The sequence below is a fragment of the Mirounga leonina genome, unplaced genomic scaffold, assembly GCF_011800145.1.
Source record: "Mirounga leonina isolate KUSES-001 unplaced genomic scaffold, KU_Mleo_1.0 Mir_115, whole genome shotgun sequence".
Classification (NCBI taxonomy): domain Eukaryota; kingdom Metazoa; phylum Chordata; class Mammalia; order Carnivora; family Phocidae; genus Mirounga; species Mirounga leonina.
Window position 1 is genome coordinate 37111445 of NW_023270268.1, and position 24627 is coordinate 37136071.

Consider the following 24627-nt stretch of genomic DNA (forward strand, 5'->3'; position numbering starts at 1 on the left):
GCCCTCTGGAGGCTGCAGCCTGGGGCTGCGCACGCAGGCGGAGCCTCGAAGCTAAATCCCCTGGGGTCTCAGGCCGCATTCCTCTGAGGTCTGCAAAGGCCACCGCTTAAAGGCGCAGAGGAGCAGCTGGGAACAAGAACAAAGCGGCCAGGCCCCCCTCGGAGGAAGGAAGGAGCGAGCCCCAGGAAACAGCTGATAGCGCTAAGCTCAGCTTGTTTTTTTCCTCTGCTCAACAGTTCTCCTGCCACGGCAAACAAAAGATGTACATTCTGATTCCCTCTTCTGTTTGGATTGTGCTGCCGAGTGGATCTGGTTTGTGATGAGCTGGGGGGAAGAGGCACCCGCGGGCAGTTTCTTGCTCCGCTGGCCAGTTTGCTGGGCCACCACCAACAAACGCAGAGAGCTTCCTTTTCGGCATCTTTCTCCCCGCCCGGTCATCAAATCCAGCTTGGCCTGGACACACCGGGGGCACGATGCTGCCGTTTCTTCTAATTAAGCTTGCCGCCTTTTCAGATTCATTGGGAGCCTGAGGCTTACTGGTTATCTTGACCTTGAAGGACCGGCAACGTACACCTGCATGAATTCACACACACACTTTTTCATGGATATATAAAGCTATTAAGATGTGAACTGTGCCCTCTCAGTCCCACTGAAAGGCCCCTCCCTGTTCTCAGCACTGCCAAGGTCACAGTCCACTGCTGCCCAGAGTCACATTGGGACTGTTCAGAGGACAGAATCCGCCCAGCCTGGCCTTGCCACCAGGCTCCCATGGGCCCAGGGGTAAGGGTGACAACAGCTACAGGGTCAGTGGAAGCCAGCATCCAACAGCAAGGACAATGGAAGGGGTGTCTGCACAGGTCCGGATAGGCTGGCTCTGATCCTGATCCCACCGTAGGGTGTTCACCCTCCTCAAAGTTTCAACACCTGTAGGTGTCCGGTGGTCCTGATGGGCCTAAGCAATACACACGCGGTTGACTGTAGTAGTTGTACTTCTTGCTGCCCCCTGGGGGGCAATATGGAAGGAGGCGTTATTACTGGCTTCCTAAACCCTGTGAGGTCTGATGCTTGATGCCCTGCCATGCTGGGTATACCTTGTTTTGCCTGACCAGGTGTTGACTATGTGGGTCCATCAAAAGGCACTATAAAACAAAAGCAAAACAAAATGAAGGAAACAGAACAAAAAAATATATACAGAAAGCTCCCCTGAGAGTTTTGTGGCTGCTGACACTTGAGTGATCCCTCTAGCCCTGGCAATGGCTGTTCTGGTCACATGGACTGAAAGTGACTGTTTTGATGACACAGAGACTGATGTGTGGAGGCCCTTTGTAACTGCAGGAGTTAAACTGAGCTGTGAGAGGTCAGCGTGGTTGGACCCTGCCTCATGCTGCTTGGCCCGTTCTCTCCTCCCACCCCACTCCGAGGAGGCAGTCCACATGCAGAAGACAAATGGCATAAAGGGCAGGCAATTAATTTTTTCAGCTGGAGGCTGAGATGGAATTTGGGTGCTTAGAGTCTGGAGTGCGCCTCTAATTCCATTCTTCTCTGTGAAATACCTCCACTCCTTAAGGAGGTGATGCCCTTCAAAATTCCATCACTGACATTTTCTGTCTTTAGGGCCAAGAGGTAAATTTAGTCCTGAAAATTATTTGGAAGGGATCTAAAGCTACCCTGCATGCTGTCTTGTGCTCTTTCCATTACACCAAGAGGCTATAGTGCTGTAAAGATGGCGGGCTGATTCTTCATTTATTTCCCTGGGGAGGGAGCAAGGTGGTCCCGGAGCATGGCTCGGGATCTGGTTCCCTCCTCCTAGCAATCTCGGGTAGTGTGGAGCAGCCCAGCCAGCCTGATTAGCAGAGATACAGGCAAAGGATGTTGGGAAAAGGGGAAGGGAAGCAGCTTAAGCAGGAATGGACCAAGATGAGGTCTTGGTCCTTGGTAGATGGGGAGATGGAAGGAGAGGACGCTAAGGAGAGAAAAGAAATCCTGAAGGGAACTTGGAAGGGTAAGAAAAAGCCACATCACCTACTTCCAAAGAGGCAGTGTAATGTAGTGGTTCTAAGTGCAGAGATCTGTGTGAATCTTGCGTGGATGACCTTGGGCAAGATTTAAACCCTCTGTAGTTCAGTTTTCTTTCTTTTTTTTTTTTAGATTTTTTTTTTTTAAATTTATTTATTTGAGAGAGAGAGAAATAGAGAGCACAGGAGGGGGGAGTGTCAGAGGGAGAAGCAGACTCCCCGCTAAGCAGGGAACCCGATGTGGGACTCGATCCCGGGATTCCAGGATCATGACCTGAGCTGAAGGCAGTCTCCCAACCAACTGAGCCACCCAGGCACCCTGTAGTTCAGTTTTCTAATCTGTAAAATGGGAGATAAAAATTGTTTCTATCTCATAGGGTTATCATAAAGATGAAACAAGGGATGCCTGGGTGGCTTAGTCAGTTAAGTGTCTGTCTTCAGCTCAGGTCATGATCCCAGGGTCCTGGGATCGAGTCCTGCATTGGGCTACCTGCTCAGCAAGGAGTCTGCTTCTCCCTCTGCCTGCTCTACCTGCTGTCCCCCCTGCTTGTGCTCTCTCTCTCTCTCTCTCTGACAAATAAATAAATAAATAAAATCTTTAAAAAAAAATAAAGATGAAACAAGAAATTCACATAAAGCACTTGAGAAAATAATTAGCATGTAATGAGCACTTAATAAGCATTTTACATTATTATTTCCAATTTTTCCCCTAGCTGTGTCTCACATCCTTTGTTAGGACAAGGCGTGTTCTCCACTTTCACCCTATACCTTCTACTGAGCAACTGATATTTATCTGGTGACCCAATTAACTATTTTGATCACTAAAGTCACTTGCTTCTGAAATCTGCTCATTGGAAGGGTGCCACACACAGAGCGAACTCACAATCAGTGTTGCTAAGTAGAATTTACCAATCACCACTGTCTGAACTGCAGTTGGATATTGTTTGTAGTCTTTCTCCCTGCTTCTCCCACCCCAGCAGAAGAGATTGAACCAGAGAGAAGCTGGACACAGGAACATATAGTCCAACTGAGAGTTGTAGAGCATGAAATACTATGTGATGTGGGGAGACCCTCAGTCCCCTCCCCACCTTAGCTCCCAGAATGAGAGCAAGCAGGCTGACCCCTCTCAAATGGGGTATTGGAGCATATCTCTCTCTGAGGAAATGGAGTAGCCTAACACAAAAGGTCTGTGGGTACTCACAGGTGGCGTCCCCACTGAAATGGCTTGGCAAGATCACCCTACAGTGAATCCATCAGTTGACAAGCTTCTTGTCAGCTTTTTGGTGTTACATTCTTAAATACAAGTAGTCAAAGATCACTTGTTATTTGAAGGAACCCTCCAAAATGAAAGACTATGCAAAAACAAACAGAAGAGAGAAGCTTATAGAAAGTAGGAACAATGCAATGAGTAGAAGGTAACATTTTTTAAAAATGTATAATTAATATCTTATGAGATTTAAGAGAAGATATTGCATCCATGAAGCAAGAACAGATGCTAGAAAACAAGGAACATTCAGAGAAGAAAAAGGGCATTTGGAAATAAAAAAATTCACAAATAAATTTGCAGGGCAACATGGATAAATCTCAAAAACATTATGTTAAAAAAAGAAGTCAGACACAAAAGAGTATCTACCATACAATTCCATTTACATAAAATCCAAGAACAGACAAAACTAATCTATGGTGACAGAAATCAGAAAGTGGTTGCCTAGGAAGTAGAGAGGAGAATGGACTGGAAAGAGACACAAGGGGACTTTCTGGGTGGATGAAGTATTCTATATCTTGTTTGGGTGGTATTTATGTGGGTGTATTCAATTATCAAAATTTACTAAACTGAACATCTATGATCTGTGCATGCTATTATATGTTAATGATACTTTAATAAAAAACATTTGCAGAAATGAAATTTCAGTAGAAGGATTAAGCCTCTAGATCTAGCTATTAATTCACAGGAAATACAAAGAATAGGGGAACATGTTAATTGACACCACAGGGAGGCAGTCAGCAAAATCTGACCTGGGGCATTCTAGAATTTAGCCAGCTTTTCCAACAAAATCTTCCAGGGGGCTGGGGAGGCAGACAGATGAGGAACTTATATATTCACAGAGATTAAAGAGACATACCAAACAATGACACTGTGTGAACTTTATTTAGATCCAAATTTAAGCAAACTATTTAGAGGACAATTTTATAGCACAATTGGAGAAGTGTAAACATGTCCAGATATTTGATAATGTTAAAGAATTTTTGTTATTTTTAAAGTGAGATAATGATATTGTAGTGCTTTGGTTTTGTTTGTTTGCTTTTAAGTGGCCTTACCTTTTAGAGACTCATAGTGAAATATAAATGATGATGTCTAGGAGAGTCTGGGCCAGTAGGAGTGGGTAGGGGACACAGATGAAACAAGACTGACCATTTGTTGATAATTCTTGAAGCTGAGTATAGCATATACTGGGTTTATTATTCTAGTCTCTCTTTTGTATATGTTTGAAATTTACCATAATAAAATACTTAAAAAAAAAATAGAAGAGTTAGGGAAAAAATAGAGGAAGTTCTCCTAGAAAAAATAAAAAAAGGAAATCCTAGAAAAAGACAAAGAGATGGAAAATAGAAGCAAAAGATAAGCGTAGGGGATACGTTCGGGATTTCCAAAAACAAAAAGAGAGGAAAGAAAATGGAAGGGAGAAAATGATCAAAGAAGTAATATAAGAAAGTTTCCCGATTCTGACAGCCTTTAGATCCTGGATTGAGTGACCTGCCAGTAGCCAGCATCACAAATGAAAAAGCCCCATACCAAAGTAAATCATTGAGAAATTTCATCAAGTTGGAGTACTGGGCCACAAACCTCACACACCTTCTAACAGTCTCTCTCTGCCTCTTCTCTCGCTCCTGGACAGCACTCTGTTGGCTCCACTTGTAGGCTGAGTTGCACCTCCTCTTTTAGAATTGGAGGAAATATCAGACTGCAATGTGAATCCTGGTTTCTAGCAAGCTGCTGAAGGTCTGGACAACATCTAGAAATACAGACAAGTTAGCTTTTGGGTAATCCTTGACAAATGGAAATAGGAGATGGGAGGGAGCTGGGTAGATGGATTCCCTCTTCTTCACTCTCCCCTGTAGGTCCTCTTTATGACCCTTGTAGAAGATTCTATTGTGCCTGATGGACCAGCAGCTACGTATTGCATCCCCTTCTCTCACTCCTTTTCCCCTCCGCATTCTTTTTTTTTTTAAGATTTTATTTATTTATTCGAGAGAGAGAGTGAGAGCACGAGCGGGAGGGAGGGGCAACAGGAGAGGGAAAAGCAGACTCCCCAATGAGCAGGGAGCCCACAACACAGAGCTGGATCCCAGGACCCCGGGATCATGACCTGAGCCAAAGGCAGACGCTTAACCCGCTGAGCCACCCAAGGGCCCCCTTCCCTCTGCATTCTATTATAAAAACTTTCAAACACACAGGAAAGTTGAAAGAATTTCACAGCAAGCACCTGTATACCCATTACCTACCTGTTTTTGTTTGTTTGTTTGTTTTGTTTTGTTTTTTAAAGATTTTATTTATTTATTTGAGAGAGGGAGAATGAGAGACAGAGAGCATGAGAGGGAAGGGGATCAGAGGGAGAAGCAGACCCCCCGCTGAGCGGGGAGCCCGATGTGGGACTCGATCCCGGGACTCCAGGATCATGAACTGAGCTGAAGGCAGTCATTTAACCAACTGAGCCACCCAGAAGCCCCATTACCTACCTGTTTACCATGAACATTTTGAACAGCTTTATTGAGATATAATTTAAATACCGTAAAATTGACCCATTTAAAGTATACAATTCAGTGGGTTTTAGTATATTCATAGAGCAATGCAAACATTATCACAATTTTAGAATCTTTTCTTCACCCCAAAAAGAAACCCCCTGCCCTTTAGCAGTCACTCCCATTCCCCCTGTCCCAACCCTAAGCAACCACTAATCCACTTTCTGGCTCTGTGGAATTGCCGATTTTGGACATTTTACATAAATGGAAACACAATATGTGGCCTTTTGTATTTGGCTTCTTTCACTTAGCATAATGTTTTCAGGGTTCATCCATGTTGTAGCATGTAATTAATACATTCCTTTTTATGGCCAAACAATATTCCATTGTATATCATTAATATTTTATTAGATTCACTTTATCACATGTCTCTCCATCTATCCATCCCTCTATTGATCCATTAATTTGTCTTATATCTTTTAGGTATTTCTAAGTAGGCTTACTCCCCTTTTTCCACAACCCTCAGCACCTTTGCCTTGCATACCTCTCAAATAAAGCTCATATCACATGGTCGCCTTAGGTACAAAGGAAGCTGAGAGATGGAGTGCTCAGCCTTCTGACCTCTCTGGTAGAGGGATACAAGGGAAAAGGGGGACTGGGAATGAATTTTTCCTATTTTGGCATACAGTGTTTCTCAGTCTCATCCACATCTCTTCCTCTAGTCTCCCCTCCCACCATTACATCCCACAGATCTTGTGTTCCAGAAATGCCAAATTCCTTAAAGCTCCCTGAACACCCCACATTATTTCTGGCTCCATCTCTTGCACGTGCTCATTAGCTGGCTAGCCTACTCAGGGGGACAGATTCTTCCCTCATGATTCAGCTCAGCTATCACTCTTCAGTGAAATATCCCCAACACACACACACATACATACCCTCTCACCTCCCTGTGCTTTTTTTATACTCCCATTACAGCATTTACTGTACTCTATTTAATTAACCTTTTGACCTGTCTCCATCAGCCTGTAAATCCTGAAGGGCAACAGCCAGGTATCATATGTCTTGGTATCCGTAGAACTCAATATTGGTTGCATAGTGAATGGAAAACATCTAGTTACCATCTTTACTGTTGTTTATTTAACAAACATTTTGTTGGGTATGCAGCGCGTGAGGCCCTATAGTAAGTTCCTAGTTTGGATACAAAGTCGAGTAAGACTACATCCTGGGCCTCAGGGGAACCTACAGGACCCTTCTGTCTGGACAAATGCAAAACTAGACAAGATGCCAGGACAACAAATGTAAACTGGGACTGTGCTGGGCAAACCGGAACATATGGTCACCCAAATTATATATCAGCTTCTACGAAAACAGCAGTACCATGCTGACTCATGCCCGGCCTGTCAGACCCAGTCACTTCCAGACAGGCCAATTACTTCTCATTAGTGCTTGGGTCATATATGCTTTTCATTGTTGTTACCCATGTAGAAATTATCCATGAAATTTAATATTCCTAGGGCATTATATATATAGTGCATGTAAAAATATATACTTAAGCAATTAGAAAAAAATCACCTGATAAAAAACTAAAAACACTTTCCAGCCTTTTTTGATGTACTGGAATGCATATTTGTAATCAGTGTGTGAAATATATAGTATTAACAATAGACTCTAGTCTGTTGTCTTTATTGACGGGCTTTTGGAGTTTTCCAGCTTGTGACCATTATAAATAATGGAGCTATGAACATCTCTATGTAGATTCCTTTTTCTTTCTTCTGAGTCATTTCTTGGAGGTATATACTCCGAGATGAAGTAAACTGATTATTTTCTGTGACTCTATCTTACTGCTCTCCTAAAAGTCTGGGTCAGTTTACAGAGCACATCTGTTTTTCACAACTCTGCCAGTAATTTATATGATCATTTTTATGTACTAATAGAAGCCTATTGTCATTTTAGGGTGTTCTTTGAATTTTTCCTTTTTTTTCCTTCAAGATTTTATTTATTTATTTATTTATTTATTTGAGAGAGAGAGAGCAAGAGAGAGAAAGCACGAACCAGGTGAGGGGCAGAGGGAGAAGCAGACTCCCCGCTGAGCAGGGAGCCTGCCATGGGACTCAATTCCGGGACCCCAGTATCATGACCTGAGCCAAAGGCAGACAATTAGCCAACTGAGCCACCCAGGCGCCCCAGGTGTTCTTTGAATTTTTAATTGCTGCAGAGGTTATACATTATACTTTAACCAAAAACAAGTTAGTTTTTGGAAAACAATGTGTTTGTGTGTGTGTGTATGTATATATATGTATATTTTATATTACAAGGTATGTTATAGATATTCATTAAATATTTATTGGGGGTACCTGGTTGCTCAGTCAGTTAAGTGTCCAACTCTTGGTTTTGGCTCAGGTTGTGATCTCAGGGTTATAGGATCGAGCCCCATGTGGTGCTCTGTGCTTGGCTTGGAGTCGGCTTGAGATTCTTCCCTCCCCAACCCTCTACCTCTGCCCCTCCCCTTGTGCACACACATACTCTCATTCTCTCTCAAATAAGTAAATAAAATATTTTCAAAAATTTGTCAAATTAATGAATGTATTAAAATAACACATTCACAAAAAGACAATAACTGCATGATTCCCCATACATGAGGTACCTAGAGTGGTCAGATTAGTAGAGACAGAAAGTAGAATGGTGGTTGCCAGGGCCTAGGGAGTGGGGGCAATGGGGAGTTGTAGTTTAATGAGTATAGAGTTTCAGTTTTGCGAGATGGAAAGTGATTATGGTTGCACAACAATGTGAATGTACTTAATACTCTTGAACTGTACATTTAAAAATTATTAAGATGGTAAATTTTAAGTTATATGTATAAATATATATTTTTTAACTCAATGGTCATTTGGCATGTACTGTCAGTAGAAATGTGCCTACAAAATATAGTCATGCATGTTAAATGAATTTTCATGTGTGGAATTTTTTAGATTAAAATGACTGTGCTAGTTTTTCAATGCAGGGATAGGCAGAGATGTGTGATATTAATATCATTATATAGCAAATAGAGGAAGAATCACAGACCAGGTAATATATGAACATTCAATATTAGCAATAAAGTGTTCAACCTTTAAAACCATGCATCTAATTTTCTATTATCTGTGAATAAAATACAGAGGCAGAGCTTAGGGGAATCACAGAGACATCCACTTGAACTTTTCACCTTAATGATGAAATGAGGGGCTAGGTGACTTCCTCATTTCAAGGGCAGCCCATCTGTCCCTTTATTTTATTTATTTATTTATTTACTTACTTATTTACTTACTTATTAAACTCCATGCCCAGCATGACTCACGACCCTGAGAAGACCTCAGCTGAGATTGAGTCAATTGTCTCAGTGATGGGTATTAAGGAGGGCATGTATTGCATGGAGCACTGTGTGTTATACGCAAACAATGAATCATGGAATACTACATCAAAAACTAATGATGTACGTATGGTGACTAACATAACATAATAAAAAATAAACAAACAAATAAATAAAATATTAAATTATATCCATAAGAAAAAAACACAAAGTACGTGATTTCATTAAAGATGATAGGTTGGCATTACTTTACTGAAAAAAATATTTAAAATAAAAGAGTCAGTTGTCTGAACCACCCAGGCACCCCTCATCTGTCCCTTTTATAATGCACTCCAGCTAAATCCTCTTGGCCAGAATGGATGACATGGCCTACCCCAGCTGCCCCAGAGGATGCTAGGAGAGCAAAGACTAGAATAGGTTAGACACATTGCCACCCCAAATACTTAGGATTCACTTAACAAAGAAAGAAAAGGAGAATGGGTATTGGATAGGCAATCAGCAGCATCTGTTACACTCAAATTAGTGTTTTTGTTTTGTTTTGTTTCTTGTTTGGGCTGTTACAGGCTGGAACCAATGGTTATATGGCTCCTGAAATCCTAATGGAAAAAGTGAGTTATTCCTACCCTGTGGACTGGTTTGCAATGGGATGCAGTATTTATGAAATGGTTGCTGGACGAACACCATTCAAAGATTACAAGGAAAAAGTCAGTAAAGAGGATTTAAAGCAAAGAACCCTGAAAGAAGAGGTCAGATTCCAACATGATAACTTCACAGAGGAAGCAAAAGATATTTGCAGACTCTTCTTGGCTAAGAAACCAGAGCAACGTTTAGGAAGCAGGTAAACTACCATGTAACAGAGGTAATTAGCAATGTCAGCATTGTCCACAGGTTTGGATTAATGATGAGGACTTGGGATTAGGTATTATTATTTTCCTATTATTATTTGCATATTATATGGTCAAGTGTTTCTGATACTTTCAAACACTGTGAGCACTTGATGTGGAATGATCTCCAAGATATATTTTAAAGTAAAAAAGTGAGTTGCAAAACAGCATACATCAAAGAAAGAAAGAAAGATAGAAAGAAAGAGGAAAGGGGAAAAGAGAAGAGAAAAGAAAAGTGATCTATAATTCAAATAGTTGCATAGAATATTTTGGGCAGAGTATACAAAGAATGTATATGATTGGTGGTCTCTAATAAAAAGAAATTAGGGGCAGGTGACAGGGATGCAAATGAAGATTTTCACTCTATAGCCCTATTATCTCTTGAATTTTGAATTGTGAATAAATGATTCAAAAAGGAATACAATTAAAACTTAAAACCCATCAGTACCAGGGCACTTTCCTTTTGAAGAAAGTCGAGTTTTATTGCTTATAGGGAATAATAAGATCAAGCTATTTTAGAAGAAACAAAATAAGTAAAAGCTGAGCTGTAAAAAGGCCCTTGGCAGTGGGTAACTGTGTTATATAGAGAAAAAACCAAGGGCTTTAGATTCGCAGACATAGACTCCCATCCCAGCTCTGTATGTCATTTTACCTCAAGCAATTGAATTACTTTCTCAGAGTCTCAATATCCTCATGTATTAAAATTGGGGATTTATGGGTATGATGATTAATTTTATGACAACTTGACTAGGCCACCATACTCAGATATTTGATCAATTATTCTAGATGCTTCTGTGCAGGTATTTTTAAGATAAGCTTAATATATAAATCAGTAGCCTTTGAATAAAGGAGATTATTGTTCATAATGTGGTTGGGTCTCATCCAGTCAGTTGAAGGCCTTCACAGAAAAGGACTGACTTCCCTGGGAGAAGAGGGAATTCTGCTGGCAAACCACCTTTGGACTTGAACTGCAACTCTTCCCTGGGTCTCCAGCTTGATGACCTACCTTGCAGGATTTGGACTTGCCAAACCTCTACAATTGTGCGAGCCAATTCCTTAAAATAATCCATCCATCCTTCCTCCCTCCTTCCCTCCCTCTTTCAATCTCTCTTTCTCTCTCTCTCCATGTCTCTCTCATATACATGCACACATATTGTCAGGGAGAAAAAACTTCTCCTCTACCTTCTTAGAGGCCTACAAACTAAACTGACAAAACACAGATTAGTAAGAGAAAAGACAGGCTTTTTTATTTATGCACGTATACAAGAGTTCACAGAAAAATGTGACTGGGATCAGTTAGAATTATAGACCATCTTAATAGGGTAAGGGGAGGAGCAGAAGGGTACTTGCAGGAAAACAAATAATTTCTTAGAATTGCTGGGGTGGGGGGAGGGCACTTATGGGAGAACAAATGACTTTTAGGAGAATAGGTGGGAGATACGAGAGTTTTGTGACAGTGGCTATTTAGGTGTGGAGCCGACTTCTGTCACTGGTGCTAAGAGTCAGTCTTTCCCAGTTCTAAGACTCCCAGAGAGAAGATTTATGAGTTCAGTTTTTGAAGTCTCTGCTTCTAGGCAGATAAGGGAAATTCAAAACCTGTATCTGTTGACTCGCAAATGCCTTCAGCCCAAAATAATTTTTATGCTACCGTAGTACATTCTGGACCCTTTCAGCATCCTGTTGGTTCTGTTTCTCTAGAGAACCCTGACTTACACAGTCGGAAACTTTGAGGTTTAGATATAACATATATAAAGTAACTGATAGCAATTATTACTAATTTGTTCTAAGAGAGATACCAGATAATATTTTGACTGAACTATGAGCTTGAACGTCTTAAATTCTTAGATTGAATTTTCAAAATTTAAAAATATATACAAATATGAAAACTACAACATGAAGTAATATGACTGCTTTTTACTACCACCCCAGAACATAGGCAGTAAAATTACCCTCAATCTTCCAAGTAGCTGCTACCGAAGGCTCTAGAACAAGGCTGCCTCAGTTCAAAATATTTGAGTATGGAGGTAAGCTTTTAATTTTCGACCTCATTGTTTTAAATAGCGAAACAAGATCCATTTGTAATGACTTTCAAAGCATGACAGACACCAAACTAACAAATGAGTATTTTGAAATTTGACGGAAACTCTACATTTAAGCGAAGGAAAACGTGGAACTGATTTTCCTGTGTGGAGTCCAACGTTGTTGCATCAGTGTGGTCGGAACAGGCCGCGTCATGATAACAAGCAAATCCCAAAGTCTCTGAGGCTTGCAACGACGGGAATTTTTTTCTCCCTCGCACAGAGTGCCTTATGCGTGCAGCAGCACCCTCTTCGGGTACCTCCCTTCGGAGCAGAGGCTCAGAGAGCCAGGCTGCATCCATCTGACGGCTCCCCTGGAGCTCGTGGCTTCCCGTCGCTGTAGCGGAGAAAAGAGCATCCACAACCCCGGGGAGCTTTGTACTGACTCGCCCAGAAGTGACCCGCTCGCGCATCACTTACACTCGCTTGTTTGCCCTGCGCAAGGTCCAAGGGTCTGGCTAGTGTCGTCTTCCCTGTGCCCAGCGAGGAGAGGAGAACTGGAAATGGTGACCCCTGACCGTCTCTACTGCCCGGGTTCTCAAGTGCAGGGAGTCTAAGAGGGCATCCCAACAGCGGCGGAGGCCGCAAAGAAAGCGAACAGCCTCTTCAGGTGACCTCCCTGAAGGTGGCTTTGGGGAAAAAAGAGACAACCTGCCCGCTTGGTATGTTTGATTGAAAAATCTATCTTGACACTCTATAAACACACTTTGGGTATAGAAAATGAAATATTGACAAACTTCTTCAGGAAAATGCCACCTTAGAGCACTGGATCATTGCCTGAAGCTGCTCCATTAAGCAAAACCTTTTTATAAAGCATCTGTTGTTGTGACTGTTTTGAATAAAACTGTTTACAACATTCGAGAAAAGGCATTTAAAAACCAGCTGTTCGGTGAAAGAGAAAACCTTCCAACATTTTCATTTCAACTCTCTGTATTTTTTTTTAATTCAAATGAGATAATGTTTGATTAATCTAGTGGTGTCCTTCAAAGCCAAGCAAATGCCTACTCAACATATTACACAGAAGAGAGGTCAAGTGCCCCCTCCCTCTTGCATTCACAAACATTTGAAATAAATTTTAAAACCCTTTTCCCTCTTTAGACATCACTGAAAGGATCTCCTCCTTTGTCTTCATAGGTCTGTGAATTAATTTTGTTTTGCATGGAAGTTGAAAGCTTTAAAAAAAAAATAAATTGAAAGCTTTTCTGAGCATCTCACAAAAGCTCCAGATAGAGTTTATGATGTTTTCTAATAAAATAAAAGCTGAAGATTACTTAAACATTTTGCAGGTTTTCTGATCAGTCACTGCAGCAGAACAAGATCAACTAATCATGCAAGTCTGACTTAAGTGCTTCTCCGACACATAATTTCATACCAATACATACTGTTCTTGGCAGACCAAACCCCACAGAGTGGTCTTCATGTATGGTCAGGTGGTATCTTTTCTTCATTGACCGTTCCAAGAAAATCCATTGTAATCTCTATGTAGGGTTCAGTAACACAAGAGCTCCTATAAATGCTCCGAAATAGAACCTACTCCAGTCAGCAGGAGAAGTCTTCCTGCAGCTGCCAGGTTGGCTAGGGCAGAAGATGTTGCCCCATCAACAGCCTCTCTTATTTGTCCAAAGTGCACTGCCTAAGGATGGGCCAAAAGATCCCTGCATGAAGCTGCCAGGGCAAGATTCAAGAGTAAAATAACATCCATGCTATTTCTAATTACAGAACTGAGGTAAGAGTCATTAGTGCAAAAGATAAAGTGATCAGATTTGTCGTGGTCCAGACACTGAGTAAAAGGAATAGGGACTGGAAAACCTGGTCTTTTGTTGTTGGCATCAGCAACCACAGACACTTAGTGAGAAAGGGCATAAAGCCTAGGCCCTGCCCTCCAGGGTCACCTAGTCAGGGCGCTGAGGAACATAAAGAAAACCTTTAGTGGCCTGTTGTTCCCTTATCCTCTGTGGCTCGTTGCAAAAGGGCTGAAGTGGCCATCCCTGTCGGGCAAACCAAGGCCATTTGGGCCTGTCACTTGAGGTGTTCCTTGAGAACTGTTCATACTGATGTCAAGACTGGCTTGGCGAATTTCTCAAGGTTACTGAGCCCCTGGGAACTCTTTGTTTATCCAAGTTAAGGCTGCTCAGAGTGAGTTTAAGTTGCTCTCTTGACCTGGGGGATACTGCATTCACGCCTGCTGGTGGCCCTCAAGGTGGTACAAGCTCCTTCCTCACGTCACCTGGTCCCATTCCAGTTCCTTTGTTTTCTTTGAGACACAGAGTCTTGGGGTTCATTCCTGATTTACATAGATGGAATTCTAGCTCTATCCTTGTCCTGCCACCTTTAAATTCTTTTTTTTTTAAGATTTTTTTTTTTTTTAAAGATTTTATTTATTTATTTGAGAGAGAGAATGAGACAGAGAGAGAGAGCATGAGATGCGGGAGGATCAGAGGGAGAAGCAGACTCCCTGCCGAGCAGGAAGCCCGATGCGGGACTCGATCCCGGGACTCCAGGATCATGACCTGAGCCGAAGGCAGTCGCCCAACCAACCGAGCCACCCAGGCGCCCTTTTTTTTTTTTTTTAAGATTTTAATTATGTATTGGAGAGAGAGAGAAAGAGACAGAGATAGCGAGAGAGAAAGAGAGCAGGAGCAGGGAGGAGAGGGAGAAGCAGGCTCCCCGCCGAGCTGGGAGCCCCACACGGGGCTCGATCCCAGGACCCCTGGGATCATGACCTGAGCCGAAGGCAGACGCTTAACCAACGGAGCCACCCAGGCGCCCCTCTATCCTTGTTCTGCCACATTTAAATTTTATCTAATACCCTCCCCGCCACCAAAATCTGATACCTTAAAATGGTGAATGTTGCTGTGAAAATTATACCTCAATAAACCTAAGAGAAAAATCCATCTTTGAAGCTTCGAAGCTATCTCAGTAACCCTCCCTCAAGGCTCTGACTCTACAGGATGTAAACCACACAGACATTGGTCAGTAGGTTCTAGTAGATGGCAAGCCTGCATTTTCCTTCCTTTAAATTGATGGAGACTTGGTGGCTTTGGGGAAAACAGAGACAGCTTGTAGTATCTCATGATACAGTTCTCCATATCTGTTTTTCAGTTGGGTCATAATGAGATAAGTCCAAGGAGTCCTGCATCATTCTGGATGGGGCTAGGCCTGAACCACAGAACAACCCAGGGAATGGCTGGACATCAGATGCCTACAGCTGGATTTCTCTTTTCCATAATAATATTTGATTACAATTTTCCTTTGAAAAATTCACCTATGTTTGGCTTTTTCAGATGCACAGCCATTTATGAATGCAGAAGCAAGTGAAGAGGTTAAAAGTACAATGAAAAGACAGACAGGCATTGTTGTGATGGTAAATGTGATAACATAAGTGCAGAGCTTAACTTTGTATTAGCTGAGAGTAGGTTCTGGATAAATGCCAGTTATTCCCACTATTATTATTAGTAATGTCATTACTGTGTTTAGAACTGTTAGAGTTCACTGCAGTAATTATCTGACATAGCAGGGAATCTGTAAGGGGGCATATGGGAGAAATCCTCAATTCTTTTCCTAAAAGTTTTTGATAACTGGAATAAAAGTAAAGGAAACCTATGAATGTGATTAATTTTTACCAAGGTTGATTTACGACAGAAATTGACTTTTCCCTAAGGGGAGACATTTCTTTCTTTTTCTTTTTTTTTTTTAAGATTTTATTTAATTCAGAGAGTGAGAGAGAGCAGGAGCAGGGGAGGGGCAGAAGGAAAGGGAGAAGCAGAACTCCCCACTGAGCAGGGAGCCCGATGTGGGGCTCAATCCCAGGGCCCTGGGAACATGACCCGAGCCAAAGGCAGATGCTTAACTGACTGAGCCACCCAGGCACCCCTCTTTTTTTTTTTTTAAGATTTATTTATTTATTTTAGAGAGAGAGTATACAGGGGGAGGGGCAGAGAGAGAGGAAGAGAGAGAATCTCAAGCAGACTCCCTGCTGAGTGTAGAGCCCAAGGTGGGATTCAATCCCACAACACTGAGATCATGACCCATGTCAAAATCAAGAGTCAGATGCTTAACGAACATATCTACTCACATAAAAAGGAAAAAATCATTTGAATCTGATGCCACAATACAGCCCCCTTTTTATTTCTTTAAAACCTGGACTTAAGTGTGGTCCCCAAAGATCTCCATCTCCTGTTATCCACACTCTTGTGTAATCCCTTCCCTTAGGGTGGGCTGGACTTAATTCATTTGCTTCTAACAATATGGCAGAAGTGATGAGATGTCATTTCCAATATTAGGTAGTAAAAAGACTGTGCCTTTTATCTTGGGCTCAGGGGAAAGCCAGGTGTAAAGTTATAAGGTAGCTTTGTGGAGAGGCTCACATGGTGAGGGATGGAGACCTGCCAATAACCATGTGAGTGAGCTTGGAAGCAGATTTCCTCCCCTAGTCCCAGTTGAACCTTCAGATGAGACCACAGCGCTGATGAACAACCTCATGAAAGACCTTGAGCCAGAGGCACCCAGTTAAGCCATTTCTAGATTCTTCACCCACAGAAACTGAGATAATAAATATTTGTTGTTTTATTTTTTTTTTTAAGATTTTATTTATTTGATAAAGAGAGACACAGTGAGAGAGGGAACACAAGCAGGGGGAGTGGGAGAGGGAGAAGCAGGCTTCCCCGTGGAGCAGAGAGCACGATGTGGGGCTCGATCCCAGGACCCTGGGATCATGACCTGAGCCTAAGGCAGACGCTTAATGACTGAGCCACCCAGGCACCCAATGTTTGTTGTTTTAAGCTGCTGAATGTTGGGGCAGTTTGTTACACAGCAATAGATAACTAATACAAGAAGTTACACAATTGGGAACATACATTCCCCCCCCCCCCCTTATTCTAAGGCAAATACTGGCATAATTTCTAGCACAAGGAAAGAGGGCTTGGTAACCAATAACCATAGTCTTGAGCATTGAATGTATGCTCATTCATGCTACTAAAAATTACTAATGGATTTTTTTAAAGTCTTTAAAAGTATTGTGGCAATGGGGGAGGTAGGTGGAGCTCCTAAAAATCATGTCATATGAAGACTGAGGCAATATGGGTGCTGTTTTTTAGGATGTGAGTGAGGCTGTGTGTGGATAGACATGCTTCCCTTGTTCTATGTGACCCTGAAGGGTAGAGCAAAATGCAATGGCTGGAAGTTGCAGGGAAGCAGGTTCTGGCCCCACTGAATTTTGCTTGTATTTCCACAAAACACTAAGAATAAAAGTCATGTCAACTGCTTGACTCTAAAAATTAGATCTACATGTGAAGGTTATCTGCAAACAATGAAAATGCTACTGTCTGCATAAGATGGAATTGCGGGTGATTTTTTTAAATTGTGGCTGAAATTTAAAGTTATTATTTTTCCAAAGTATTCTTTACATCGTTATATTGTCTTTGCAATTAAAATGAAATCGTATTACAGGAAAAGAATGCTAGACACTTCGTATTGTTAGAACATTTCCTGTTTTGGTTTGTTACTGTGTCTCAGGCTGACCATCTCCTTTCTTCACAGAGAAAAGTCTGATGATCCCAGGCAACACCCTTTCTTCAAAACCATCAATTTTGCTCGCCTGGAAGCTGGCCTAATTGAGCCCCCATTTGTGCCAGACCCTTCAGTGGTTTATGCCAAAGACATCGCTGAAATTGAAGATTTCTCTGAGGTTCGGGGAATTGAATTTGATGATAAAGATAAGATGTTCTTCCAAAGATTTGCAACAGGTGCTGTCCCTATAGCATGGCAGGAAGAGATTATAGAAACGGGACTGTTTGAAGAATTGAACGACCCCAACAGGCCTGCAGATTGTGGGGATGGTAATTCATCCAAGTCTGGTGTGTGTTTGTTATTATAAGTTGTTCTCTCCACCAGATAGGCAGCAGGAATCTCAGCTGACATAATCCTCGAACGTTCCTAACACATGAAAATCTGTTGAATGAGGACTGATCAATCAGGAGGGGCATTTCAACCACAGAACAGTTCAAAGGACAGGTGAGCTCACCACTAGGACACATTTTTCTCCCCTCTCTCCTTCCCTTCCTCTTCTCCTCTCCTTTCCTCTCCTCTCCTTCTTTCCCTCCTTCTTTCTCTCTCTCTCTCTTTCCCCCCACTTCTTTCTTCTTTCTCTCTTTTTTCATAAAGATGAGTAAAGTCTCAGTTTTCACTGAGGACTGGGAAAAGGAACACTCAGGTTTATTTTGATAAACTAAAAGCATGAGCCCTCCACCATCATGTCCCTGAAAATTACACCAAGTCCTAGGAATAGAGAATGGAACGTTGTGGTATACTCAGAAAATGAGCATTTGCAATTCTTGGTAAATAATCATTTTAGTTTTTCTTTGTTTATATCCTTTCTTCCCTTCATCTTTCAGTATTTCTTCTGCTTCTGTACTTATAAAAAGGATTTGAAAGCTGGAAATAAATGTTCCTGATATTCTCCCCCTAAAAAGGAGTGGATTGTAATATATTGGCAATATTTTAAATTACAGAATAATTTTTAATTTACCGAGAGTCTCTTTTTCATATTTTTGAAATATTTTACCATTATAATGTTGAAGTATTTTAAATGGAAACATTCATGAGATCTGTGAATTAAGGTATTCTGTAAGTTGAGTCCTTTAGGTAACATGCTACAAATTGCTTACATGTATTTTTCCACATGCCATTGGTTCCCAAACTTTGCTGAACTTTAGAATCACCTAGGGATCTTTTAAAAATATCAATATCTGACTCCTACCCCCATATTTTAATTGATCTGGGGGAGGCAGCCTGGGCATCTAGATTTTCAGAAGCTCCCCAGGTACTTCTTTTTTTTTTTTTAAGATTTTATTTATTTATTCATGAGAGACAGAGAGAGAGAGAGGCAGAGGGAGAAGCAGGCTCCCAAGAAGCAGGGAGCCCGATGCAGGACTTGATCCCAGGACCCTGGGATCATGACCTGAGCTGAAGGCAGACGCTTAACCATCTGAGCCACCCAGGCGCCCTCCCCAGGTACTTCTGATGTGTGGCACGTTTGAGAACCAGAGCCATGTAGGCTGAAACGCTGTTATGTATGGGTTCCTGTCTTGGTTGCTCAAAGTTTCAATTATACATTTGACAGCAACTTTTCAAATACCCAAAAAACATGTAATTTTGGCAATTGCAGTATATATGAAACTGAACATCATCTATATTCATCTTGTAGACTTTCCTGTCCTTGTACACTTTAGTTCTTCCCACATATCTTGTGAAGTAGACTCTTGGCTATTTCAAGACCTGAAGGAGAAATATGGCCTTGGCAGCTGATTTGAACAAATGGTAGCCCTCAGTTCAAGTGGCTGCCCAGCCAGCACTTTACTGTAGAATTAGCACTTCTCAAGAGCACAGCCGAAGTGAAAATTCTAAGGGTGTAAAAAAATATTCTGGACACAATTATAAATCTGAGATGATTATACTTATAAAGAAAAAAGGGGGGGGCACCTGGCTGGCTCAGCTGGTAGAGCATGTGACCCTTGATCTGGGGTTGTGAGTTCAAGCCCCATGTTGGGCATAGAGCTTATGAAAAAAAATAATAAATGAAATCTTAAGAAAGGATAAAAAAAGATATATGTATGCATAAGGAAATCTCACTTGTGCCAGTGGTGACAAACCTGGCTGAAATCATTTTAAAAGTTTTATCTCTTGGGCACCTGGGTGGCTCAGTTGGTTAAGCGACTGCCTTCGGCTCAGGTCATGATCCTGGAGTCCCGGGATCGAGTCCCGCATCGGGCTCCCTGCTCGGCAGGGAGTCTGCTTCTCCCTCTGACCCTCTTCCCTCTCATGCTCTCTGTCTCAAATAAATAAATAAAATCTTAAAAAAAAAAAAAAAAGTTTTATCTCTTGAGTACAGGAGCCAAGAGTTGCAAAAATACTCGTCAAAAAATATTTGGTTAACTGGAACCCAGCCAACAGTAATCCTCAACTACAAGACAGCATTGGCCATATCCTGCACAGTAAGTAAGAAGTAAGAAATCCTGTCAGACTTGAGTCCTGGGTTAGTGCACCTGCTACTCACCTTCCTGCTCATTCTCTATCCTCAGCAAGCTCTTGATGCTCCAAATACTGCCCTGGAGATACTGCAGAGACCTGGGTCATCAAAGCACATACAGGTGTGTCCAGCAGATTCTTTTTCCTAAGGCAAGAAAGTAGATTAAAATTTGATGAAATTCGTAACAAGTCTATTTTAACAAAAAACAAATTCACAGTTAACAGAAATCCAACTAACTAGAGCATTCCAAGAGTAGAGGTCTTAGTATTTAGCTTTATAATTAGACATTTAAAAGTAATGTCTTATTGCATTGGTTCCTTAATGTGAATGTCTATTGCTTTTGATAAACTTTAATACAAATCTGTGTTTCATTTCTTTTTTTTTTTTTTAAAGATTTTATTTTATTTATTCATGAGAGACAGAGAGAGAGAAAGAGGCAGAGGGAGAAGCAGGCTCCCAAGGAGCAGGAAGCCTGATGCGGGACTCGATTCCAGGACCCTGAGATCATGACCTGAGCCGAAGGCAGACGCTTAACCATCTGAGCCACCCAGGCGCCCTGTGTTTCATTTCTTAAAACTAACTCAGGAAAGTAATTGAGTAAGATAACTATATTCAAACAATCACCAAGTAAATATGTATTGAGCTAAGTTACACATTGAGCCCTATCCTGGACATTTGGGGGACACCATTGAGAAATAAGACAACTGTCTAAGAGAGGCTATATGGTGTAGGGTAGAATGCAGACTCCTGTCATTGCTATTATTCACATTTTAAATGAGAAACTGGGGCACCTTGGTGGCTCAGTCAGTTGAGCATATGACTTTTGATTTCAGCTCAGGCCGTGATCTCAGGATCATGGGATCAGGCCCAGCATCAGGCTCTGTGGTCAGTGGGGAGTCGGCTTGGGATTCTCTCTCTCCTTCTCCCTCTGCCCTCCTCCCCCACTCCCTCTCTCTCTGAAATAAATAAACAAATCTTAAACAAATGAGAAACTGAAGCTCAGAGATGTTCTGTAGCTTGTCCAAGGTCACACAGCTTTTCAGGGAGGGGTGTAGCAAAGACTAGAAATAATGTATATGAAGCACATAGCACATGACTTGCATACTGTAGGGGCATAATAAATTGAAGACTATAGTCAGTAAGTAGCATCAGGTCAAATGATTCTAGGTCAGGGAACACACTAGTAAGAGCTAAACTTGGCCACCTTAGTTAAAAGGTCCAAAGGAGGTGAGAGATGGAAGAGAGCTGCGTCCCAGGGAGCAGTTTAAAAGGAAAGTTTTTATGCACAATGAAAGAAAAAACTAATTAGAATAAATGGAGACATTGGAGTCCATCCCAGGCCCCATCCTCATCACATGCTAGGTACAGGACCCACCTGGGCCACTTCAGAGTGAAGGAGGCTTCTGGCTAAAGGGTGGGGCAGGTGAGAGACAGAGCTGATCCGGGAGATTAAATATCGGAGATGGAGAGAAATAAGTGAATGTAGAGCCATCTGCACAGGTCGTGGGTGGGATTTAAGTAAAGACTTAAATAAGACGAAACCAGATGTTTCACCAAAAGAAGAAAGTGATTTTTGAAAGGGGATGATGCTTGCTTATTTTCCAAAAGTGAAATTGAGCTTATGTTTTTATAGAGAAGTTTCATAAACATAATGAAACATCAGGGGAAACAAACACATATATGAGTGAGGTATTCAGACAAAGAAGAACCAGAGTGAAGTCATCTTTATTCTTCCAGTTTGTCAGGTTATCTGGAATGTTTGTTTCCTACAGGAGGAGATCGGTTTAAAGGAGATGGATAAGTTGCAGGAAGGGACATAGAGGTACCATCAAAGCAGAAGGTATGCATGAGGTTTTCAAAGAAAACAGTGATGAATTCTTGAGTTTAAGATTGCACGCCACAGGGCGCCTGGGGTGGCTCAGTTGGTTGAGCGACTGCCTTCAGCTCAGGTCATGATCCTGGAGTCCTGGGATCAAGTCCCACATCGGGCTCCCTGCTTGGTGGGGGGTCTGCTTCTCTCTCTGATCCTCTTCCCTCTCGTGCTCTCTGTCTCTCATTCTCTCTCTCTCTCAAATAAATAAATAAAATCTTTAAAAAAAAAAAAAGATTGCATGCCACAAAGAGTTAAAAAATACTCTCAATTGTTTATTTTCAATACCAGGTTTAAGATGTTTTTTATTTAGGTGACCAGGCATGGAAGTGAAAATTCAATTAATTGGCTTCTTAGAAATTACACGTCTTGAAATCATGAGAGTCTACCTGATCAATTTTTAAAGGTTATTATATTGTATGTATCATTAGGGCATTTTAATAATAAAACTTGATTTATGTAAATTGTTTGGACATGAAAACAAGTGAAAATACATAATCCTTGCTTCTTAAAGAGATGTCCTGGGCAGTTTTAAATCTTAAGAGTTTAAAAAAAAAAAAGACACAAGGAAAAAAAATAAATGCAAGAAGGGGGGTGCCAGGAAGACTTATCATATGAGCCATTTTTTTTTTAAAGATTTTATTTATTTGACAGTGAGAGAGACAGCGAGAGAGGGAACACAAGCAGCAGGAGTGGGAGAGGGAGAAGCAGGCTTCCCACGGAGCGGGGAGCCCGATGCGGGGCTCGATCCCAGGACCCTGGGACCATGACCTGAGCCGAAGGCAGATGCTTAACGACTGAGCCACCCAGGCGCCCTCATATTAGCCATTTTGATTATCAAAAAATTTTTCAAAGACTTACTGAGTTTTCTTGGATCATCTAGGATAAATAATTGCAGTTATTTAGGTTTAGTTATTTGTTCAATACATACCGCTACCTGCGTGTGCCAGGCTCCATTTTGGTTTGGGGAGAGATGCTTGGTTTTCTCCCTTTACGATTTTTAGATTGGAAAGTGCTTTTGTTGCCCATGTGTGTCAGTAAACCTTTATATCTCTCTGGGTAGAGATGAATTTTGTTCTTCCCACTTTTTCTCAAGTTTTCTGTACTGACCACATTTTTATTTTAAAAATCAGGAAAAAAATGTATTATTTAAAGCAAGTCGGGCTCCATCATAGCTGGACCTCGGTGTGTGGGGCATGCCCAAGCTGGCTCTGGCAATAATCAGTCCCTGAGGACCCCTTTCTGGCTGAAGGGTATCAGCCTGGATCCTGGGAGTTTCACCAGACCTGACTCCTGGTCTAAACCAGCAGAGTCCCCTTGGACAGAGCCAGCATTTGGTGCCTAAAGTTAAGCCAGATTATTGGTTCCACAAACTAGACTATGAGCTGTGGTGGTTCCTGGTGAGGTTTTACCAAACCTCAGAGAAATGAAAGCAAGTACAATGCAGCAAAGTTTCTCATGCACTATTTACTTCAAAATATCTTTTTATGCAGCAGCTCTTTCTGCCATGGGTCCTATCCCCATGCTTTAATAAAATCACCTTTTTGCGCGCACACACACACACATACAAATCTTTTTATGAAGCAGCTGATATTTTATTTATTTATTTTTTAAAGATTTTACTTATTTATTTGAGAGAGAGAGAGAATGAAAGAGAGAGAGAGAGAGAGAGCACATGAGAGGGGGGAGGGTCAGAGGGAGAAGCGGACTCTCTGCTGAGCAGGGAGCCTGACACGGGACTCGATCCCGGGACCAGGATCATGACCTGAGCCGAAGGCAGTCGCCCAACCAACTGAGCCACCCAGGTGCGCCGCAGCTGATATTTTATAAAAGTAAAATTGGAGACCCTCTGACCATCCCTCAAATTTTTTTTGAAATTTTACGGACCTGTGAGATTTCAAAATCTGGGAACCCCTGAACCAAATGACCTTGAACGCTCTGATTGTAAGGAAACATTTGTGCTTCAGTGGAAAACTGATGCATTGCCTGGAGGAGGATATGCAAACTTCTGTAAAAGACCAGAGTGTAAATATTTTAGACTTTGCAAATGGCAACTACTTATCTCTACCTTTGTAATAGGAGAGCAGCCACAGATAATGCAAGAAGGAATAAGTATGGCTGTGTGCCAATAAAGTTTTATTTATAAAAAACAGGTAGTAGGGCGCCTGGGTGGCTCAGTTGGTTGAGCGACTGTCTTCGGCTCAGGTCGTGATCCTGGAGTCCCGGGATCGAGTCCCGCATCGAGCTCCCTGCTCGGCGGGGAATCTGCTTCTCCCTCTGACCCTCCCCCCTCTCATGCTCTATCTCATTCTCTCTCTCAAATAAATAAATAAAAATCTTTAAAAAAAACAAAAAACAGGTAGTAGGACTAGATTTGGCGCACAAGCAGTAATTTACGGATCCTAGTCATAAATTATCTTACTACTAAACTGAAGAGGTTATCTGACTCTAAAGGAGCTATTTTACAACTCTATTAACCAGATAACTAATGGGAATGCAAAATAATTCTTGTCTATAGACATGCAAATAACCCCCCCCCCACCGCCATTAGTTGGTCAGGGCTAAGATAACAAAGTACTGCAAACTGGGTGGCTTGAAAACCAGAAATTTATTATCTCACAGTTCTGGAGGCTCCAAGTCCAAAGTCAAGGTGTCAGTGCGACTGAT

General features: G+C 41.7%; 1 protein-coding gene and 1 long non-coding RNA gene across 3 annotated transcripts in view; one reads left to right on the forward strand and one right to left on the reverse strand.

The window, feature by feature from the left end:
• The window catches only part of GRK7 (G protein-coupled receptor kinase 7), a 40422-nt gene that overhangs the window by 14127 nt on the left and 1668 nt on the right, over positions 1 to 24627 (forward strand). Inside the window, exons 4-7 of one of the 2 annotated variants that reach the window (XR_004677643.1) lie at positions 9666 to 9940; positions 17603 to 18076; positions 20143 to 20211; positions 21863 to 21930. Coding sequence is in view for 1 of the 2 variants with exons in the window: in XM_034996049.1 (XP_034851940.1) it covers positions 9666 to 9940; positions 17603 to 17939 (612 nt within the window). In the remaining variant the exon portion in view is untranslated. Of the gene's footprint in view, positions 1 to 9665; positions 9941 to 17602; positions 18867 to 20142; positions 20212 to 21862; positions 21931 to 24627 lie in introns of those variants that run through there. The other variant, XM_034996049.1, reaches the window with a different exon arrangement.
• LOC118004623 lies at positions 1059 to 13533 on the reverse strand. The gene is made up of 3 exons (XR_004677645.1): positions 13447 to 13533; positions 4870 to 5029; positions 1059 to 1139 (listed from the first exon to the last, which is right to left on the reverse strand). It is a non-coding gene; the product is annotated as an uncharacterized LOC118004623 (long non-coding RNA).